A 7,928-nucleotide genomic window follows, 5' to 3' on the forward strand; every position below is an offset into this window, starting at 1 on the left:
AAGACCCAAAATTAATGAAAGTAGAGATTTGTACTTGGCAAATGTAGCATCCCATTGACTTCCATTCCTTTTGACGTCACTTCTAAAGTATCTCGAGATAACTCTTGTTATGAATTGATACTATAAATGAAATTAAAATTGAAATTGAAGTTAGACTCCCTCCGTTTGTGCTATCACCTGTCCCCTCATTACTGTCTTGTCCAACACAGTCTTTCTGTGGACTGCTCTGTGTATTTCTACACTCGTCTGCTCCTTTGTCGTCTGTCGGTTCGTCTCTTCTGTCCGTTCCTGAGAGAGTTCTGTTCGTTCGTAGTTTCTGAGTCGTAGAGTCAAAATAAAATGTGCTGGATCTGCACATTTGCCTGAAAGAGTCCTGCATGTGGGTCCTCCCGCTGAACCCGTGACACGGCGTTCTGAAAACGCACTTCCCGATGCGTCTCTGTCCCCGGCACATTTCAAACCAAACCGACTTCCGTGCTAGAAAGTGTATTATCTAATGATTTGTAACTTGAATCGGGTTCTGTTGAAATTAAACACTGTGGATGCAAAGGGGGGTTACACTGCATTTGAGTTGGAGTGAACCTTGTAAGGGATGTTTAGGCTAAAAGTGATGCCACGTAGCAAAAACCTACAGTGAGGTCTTGGCCATGTTAGTAGTTTCTTACTGTTAGTAATTCTTACTGATTGTATGGGGTGGACAGGTGTCTTTATGCAGCTAACAACCTCAAACAGGTGCATCTAATTTAGGATAATAAATGGAGTGGGGGAGGGGGGACATTTTGAAGACAGACTAACAGGTCTTTGAGGGACAGAATTCTAGCTGATAGACAGGTGTCCAAATACTTATTTGCAGCTGTATCATACAAATAAATAGTTAAAGAATCATACATTGTGATTTCTGGATGTTTTTTTTTAGATTATGTCTCTCACAGTGGACATGCACCTACGAGGACAATTTCAGACCCTCCATGATTTCTAAGTGGGAGAACTTGCAAAATAGCAGGGTGTTCAAATACTTATTTCCCCCACTGTATATGTTGTCTTATGTGTCATATGTGACATGTGACCTAAACACATCCCATGTAAAGTATGTCTGAGGTACTGAAAGCGAGAGTGTGTACATCTGACACTCTCCGAGCTTCGGCAGAGCTTGTAAATTGACGCTGAATATTTGAAATAATAACCTTTATAATCCAGAAACAGTGTGGAGGCGGCTTTCTGTCGACACCTCCTCCAGCCTTGCTGTTCAGACACCTCTAAAGGGACTTTACAGTGGACCCCCCCTGAGCCTTTGGAGCCTGCCGGGCCCCGTCAGGTAAACAGAAACATGTTTCCAGGTGGCTCCTGGTGACGCCGGAGGGCCCTTCAGACAGCCTTATTAGCTCCAATAGACTCCTAACAGATCCACACGGGGCCTCCAGTCCCTCTGTCATTAACTCTTCACTTTCATCTCCTCCTCTGTTCCTCTCAGGGATCCTTCCGTCCGCCCGTCTGCAGCCTCGCCTCCACCCTCCACCCTCCACCCTCCACCCTCCACCTTGCACCCTGCAGCCTCCAGCGGACACGTGTGCGTGAGTGCGTGCGTGCGTCTGTAGTCTCGATCCGGCCGTGAAGACTTCCAGCTCAGTCCTGTGGTAACGAGCGTTTCCTGGTAGCTGTCTGCCCGAGGACAGCTGACCGGCTCCGTGTCCTCTCTCCGAGGCACGGTCCTGTCTCTGTCGCGTCCTCTTCTGGGTTCATCTCGTACTCACTCGTATGTGTCCTCGCTACAAGAAATTATTCCTACCACAGCCAACAAAACCTTTTAATATTTAATCACTGGGTGCTGAAAAGACTCGGAGACACCACAACACTGCACTGAGTGCAACCTATCTATCTATCTACCCCTCTATCTATCTATCTATCTACCCCTCTACCCCCTATCTATCTATCTATCTACCCCTATATCTATCTATCTATCTACCCCTCTATCCCCCTATCTATCTATCTACCCCTCTATCCCCCTATCTATCTATCTATCTACCCATCTACTATCTACCCCTCTACCCCCTAATCTATCTATCTATCTCCCCTCTACCCCACCCCTATCTATCTATACCCCTCTACCCCCTATCTATCTATCTATCTGACCTCTATATCTACTATCTACCCCTCTCCCCCTAGATCTATCTATCTATCTACCTCTATACTATTTATCTGTCTACCCTCTACCCCCTATCTATCTATCTATATTCGATCTATCCATCATCATATGCGCTACTACACTATAACCAGTCTCTACTAATCTATCTATCTATCTATCTATCTATCTATCTATCTATCTATCTATCTATCTACCTACCTTTTGGCCTCATTTAGTCAGCTTGCAGGGTACATCCACGGGACCGTTCGGGGGTCACCACGAGTCCCCAGGATGTCCCCCGGATGTCCCCCACTTTCCACTTTCTTTGAGTTGACTTTAATCTCCGGTAGCATCGAGCCACAGTAACTCTGAGCAACGTTGAACGCTGAAAATGTCAAGTTTCGTGCAACTAATCAGGCCTGCTTGGTTCTTTTGTGTGTGTGTGTGTGTGTGTGTGTGTGTGTGTGTGTGTGTGTGTGTGTGTGTGTGTGTGTGTGTGTGTGGTGTGAATGTGCTTGTGTACGCATGTGTGTGTGAATGTGAGCGTGTGACAAAGAATGTCGGCGAAAGCTTCAAAAACTTGTTCGATGGACAAGCTGCATCTGCATCGTCACTTGTTGTTGTTGAATGTTGTGAGTCAGTGGAAATGAATGGAAACACCTTAAAATGTCTCCAACCAATCAGATAGACCAGTCTGACCCTAAAACAGCGTCATGTGACGTCATCACCAGGTTTTTATCAACTTTAAAGCCGTTGGATGGAAACACTTTCAGCAGATTTGTTCACAGGAGTTATTTTTTACCGAAAGCCAGCGACTACTTCTCGTCGCAGTATTGTCGCCATGGGAGAATAACACATCATGGGAGATCCTTCTGGCAGACTTGCGGACGTGGCGTTAAACGCTCCGAGAGCATAACAGGGTGGAAGGAGGAGGGTGGAGGAGGAGATGCTGGAGGGAGGATGAAAGAGCGGAGGAGGAGGAAGATTGAGGAGGAGGGGGGTGGAGGAGGAGTCGGAGAGAGGAGGGGAGAGAGTTCTGCATGGAGGAGGAGGAGAGGAGTAGGTGGGGAGGAGGGGGGAGAAAGAAGGAGGAGGAGGAGGGGGAGAAGGGCGAGAGTAGGCGCAGGGAGGGGAGAGGAGGGATGGAGGAGGTGGGATGTTGGGCAAAAATTCCGCTAACGAGAAAAACACAACAAATGTGTTGGGGCGGAAGACCCCGCCACGCTCATCCTCTTAAATTGGATCCAGGAGACAATCAAGTGAATGAAGAAACCAAAAAGGAGCATAATGGCAATGAAGGTCCTCTGGCTTTTTTATGAGGCACAAAACCCACACCCACACACCACAACACACCCACAACACACACAAGACAACCCCACACACACACCACAACACCACACACACACACACAACAGTTTGGGTAGAGGGTTGTGTAATCCGCCCTACGAGCTGGCGGTTGTGCAGCTGTCCCTGGTCTCCATCAAGGCTCTTGTTGAAACAGGGCAACGTATTGGGGTGGGGGGTGGAGAGACCATCCAGTGGAGGGCGGGGGTGGTGGTAAGGGTGGGTGGGGCGAGACCCTTTCCACATGAGGGAGCGGTCCCCCCCATTTTAGTCACTGCATTCCTTTACTTTTAGGCCTACGGGAGTCCCCTTTGCACAAAAGAAAGAAAACTATCTTCATAGTGAAGCACCCGGTGGACAAAACAACACCACACAAAACGTAGAACATAGTGGTCAATTGTCCAATAATGGGGGGGTAGGGGGGCCTAAGGGGTGGTGGGGGGGGGGGGTCGTGGGGGTCCACCACGAGTGTAAAACATTAACCGTAAATATGACTATCTGTGGGTTCCTTCTTGTTGGCACAATTTACCCAGCAGCGTTGTCTGAGAATCTCTTTTAAGATCAGAGATAAATCCTGTATTTTTCCCTAAATCTACCTTACTGATTATACTCAAAAAAAAAGAAACCAAAAAAAACAAACCCGAACAAACTAAAAACAAAAAAAAAAAACAAAACAAACGGGGGCCCCAAAACCGGGGAAAAAAAACGACGCAAAAAAAAAAAACAAAAACAACCCAAACCAAAAAACCCCCGGCATAAAAAAAAAAAAAACCGCCCAAAACCCGGGGGACTGGGTGGGGGGGGGGGGCGGGGGGGGGGGGTTGTGAAAAAAAAAAAAAAAAAACCGAAGGGGGGGGGGGACAGGGGGTTCAGGTGGATTAAAGATCTGGAAATCCTCATTACAGGTTAGATTGATTTGAGTTTCTCTCATGATCCAAAGTATAGTCGGTCTGCAGTGGAACTGAACTGGAGTCTGGTTCTCAGTGTCAAAGGGGAAAATTCCCAGAACCTTCTTCATCATCACTGCTGTAACAACCTTATTCCACGCCACCCACACAGCACAAATCACACACAAACACACAACACACACCACCACACACACACACACCCACCACAACACACACACACAACACCCACACACCCATCTGCTCAGATGGAACAGGGTTGTTCCCCTTCGAGAGTCTGGCAGTGGTTTGTACTGACGCATTATACGTCTTTACGGCATTACGTTTTATTAATGAAATTCCAGGGTGTTGAACTCAGCAAGCATCACACTGCCCCGCCCCCCCCCCCCCACACACACACCCGCACACACACACACACACCCCCACACACGCCAAGGGAGAACTATAACAGACCCCCCCTATTATCACCGTATTTTTCCCCTCACGGGTCCATGACAAGGACTTTAAACTTAAGCTCTGACACGTTTCAAAGAGAAAAGAAGATGTGTTTGCAGTTTAGCTGTTGTCAGGGCGACAGGAAGCCCGAGTCGTGTAGTTTTGGGGAGAGACATGGACACGAGAGAGTGTGTGTTCAGAAAGATTCAGAGATATAGCTAGTAACTAAAGCTGTCAGATGAATGTAGTGGAGTAATTAGTAACTAAAGTACAATTTTTCTCTTCAATGAGTTCATCCCGTGCATACCAGGGCTTTTGTGGTGTTCTGTGACTCATCATCAGTACCATAACAGTATGTATAATATATATATATATATATATATATATATATATATATATATATATATATATATATATCTAATATATATACATAGTCATATTAATATTATGTCAGTACCAGGCGGCTGAGATGGAGTCAGTGCTGCCACCTAGTGGCTGAGTCTTCACATTCCAACACAAAACACAGGCCGGGGGGAGCAGATTTCATGTTGACATCTCTCTATTTTACCTCCAGAGTGAGACATCTCCTAGTTTTATCTCCATAGTGGAACTCCATGGTTTTTATCTCCAGAGTGAGACATCTCACTAGTTTTATTCTCCAGAGTGAGACATCTCTCTAGTTTTTATCTCCAGCGTGAGAACGTCTCACTATGTTTTATCTCCAGAGGAGTGAGACTCTCACGATTTTTATTCTCCATTGTGAGACTCCCTTCTAAATCCCTATCTTTGTTGGGAGCTGCACATGCTTCGTAGCTCGGTAAGATCCATCAGCTGATAAACTCTTTCCCTCCAGCTGTGGGCAGTCCGATGCAGTATCAGCTGGGATACTTCTTCTAGACCATGGACACAACCGGGACATGTAAGGTAGAACGGGACAGTAAGTAGAACATGGGGACGGAAGCGAACCCACGGGACAGAGTATAACCGGGACCTGACGTAAACAGGGTACAGGAAGTAGTTCTTTTTGGAGAATATGTGAACTAGTGCTGTTGGGCAGTGGTTTCCATGAGAAGACTAGCATGCTACGGTTTAGCCCCTCGTCTCTAGGGACGTAGAAGCCGTGTCAGATGTTGTCCAGCTCCCACCCCCCGGAGCCTGAGACAGAGGCATTCAAAACAATCACGGGACCATTTCAAATCCAGATCAGATCCATTCCGAAACCCGATCATAGGAACAATTCAGAAACCGCTCTCCCTCTAAAACACAGGATTGTTTTTTTTCCAAGTGTGTAGTCGTGTGGAAGCACCAGAGACACAAAATAACCCCCCAAATTTCAGAAAAAGTGATTCTTTTCATACCATGGGCATTTTAATAAAGGATTTAACATATACACAGAGATAATGAGACGGGGTCTGAGGTGCTCTGTCCATTCATCTGAGTCCAGAAGGTAAATGTGGTCCGAGAAAGCGTCATCAGAACTTCACCACCTTCTCTTGTTTGGGTTTGGTTTTCTTCACCGGAACGTGGACGTCCTCGTGGTCGGCGCTCATGTTGTTGGACAACCAGGGAACCGTCACCGCGTTAGCTGGAGACAAGAACCACAACGGATTAGGATGCAATCAATGTCCTCGGTTGAGCTGTGTGTTCCCTGGTCCCTTCTACCCCTGCACCCTGTACCCGAGAGGTCCTAGACCGTGTCTCTATCTGTAAATTACAGAAGGTCCTAGACCTGCTCCATCTGAAATTATAGAGCGGCCTAGACCTCTCCATCTGTAAATTAATAGAGATGTCTCGACCTGCCTCTATCTGTAAATTATAGATTTGTCTAGACCTGCTCTATCTGTAAATTATAGAGAGGTCCTAGACCTGCTCTATCCTGTACATTAGTATAGAGTGGTCTAAGACCTGCTCTATCTGTAATTATAGAGAGTCTCGACCTGCTCTATCCTGTCTAAATTATAGAGCGCTTTCTAGGACCTGCTCTATCTGTAAATTAGCGGTGGTCTAGACCTGCTCTATCTGTAAATTATAGAGAGGTCTAGACCTGCTTCTATCTGTAAATTATAGAGAGGTCTAACCTGCTCTCATCCGTCTTTATAGCAGCGTCCCTAAGACCTGCTCTATGTGTTATATAGAGAGGTCTAGACCTGCTCTATGTGTAAATTATAGAGTTGGGGTCAGAACCTGCTCTATCTGTAAAAATTATAGAGTTGTCTAGACCTGCTCTATCTGTAAATTATAGAGAGGTCTAGACTGCTCTATGTGTAATTATAGAGAGGTCTGACCTGCTCTCTCTGTATTAATAGAGCGGGTTTCTGACCTGCTCTATCTGTCAATATAGAGTTGGTTCTAGACCTGCTCTATCTGTATTATAGAAGAGGTCCTAGACCTGCTCTACTGTAGATTATAGAGCGCTCCTAACCTGCTCTATCCGTAAATTATAGAGCGGTCTATACGCTGCTCTAAATGCTGTAATTATAGTAGTTGGTCCTAGACTGCTCTATCTGTAATTACAGAGAGGTCTAGACCTGGCTTTGTCTTTTACCTCTTTTTTTGGTTTTTAGGTATTATATCAAGGTTCTCAGACCCTTGCCTCTATATCTGTGTACATTATAATGTGGTCTAAGACCCTCTTATAGCGCTGTACATTATTAGAATGTGGTCTACCCTCTTCTCTACCTGGGTACAGTGTATATCATTATAGAATGTGGTCTAGACCTGCTCTACCTGTACATTATAGAATGTGGTCTAGACTACACACTATGACAGAAGTAGCTCCTTTAGGTCCAAATTCTGTCTTTTAACACGTAACAGTGGTGTGAACATTTCATTCTCCTGTTTCTCTGTAACCTTTTCTAGTTTTACTGTTTTCTGTGTTCACTCTTTCTATTGTTTATATGTTTTACTCTTGGTTTTTGATGTTAAGTGATATATAAACATAAATTATATAAATATAAATTATATAAATAATATAAATATAAATTATATAAATACATTTTGGTTGATTGACTGATTTGAAGAGGACTCACTTGCAGCCTGATGCTCCGGACAGTCCTTCTGGAAATGTTCCACCGACCCACAGACCCGACAGGAACCTCCTGCAGACACACACACACACACAC

The 7,928-nt window shown here is 45.4% G+C and overlaps 1 protein-coding gene across 1 annotated transcript in view; it reads right to left on the minus strand.

The window, feature by feature from the left end:
* Positions 1–6,155: 6,155 nt before the first annotated feature.
* Positions 6,156–7,928, minus strand: part of zcchc9 (zinc finger, CCHC domain containing 9) — a 21,076-nt gene continuing 19,303 nt past the window's right edge. Inside the window, 2 exon segments of the mRNA XM_032511727.1 lie at positions 6,156–6,391; positions 7,836–7,904. Coding sequence (XP_032367618.1) covers positions 6,279–6,391; positions 7,836–7,904 — 182 coding nt within the window. The 3' untranslated portion in view covers positions 6,156–6,278.

The sequence above is a fragment of the Etheostoma spectabile genome, unplaced genomic scaffold (genome assembly GCF_008692095.1).
Source record: "Etheostoma spectabile isolate EspeVRDwgs_2016 unplaced genomic scaffold, UIUC_Espe_1.0 scaffold453, whole genome shotgun sequence".
Taxonomy (NCBI): Eukaryota; Metazoa; Chordata; class Actinopteri; order Perciformes; family Percidae; genus Etheostoma; species Etheostoma spectabile.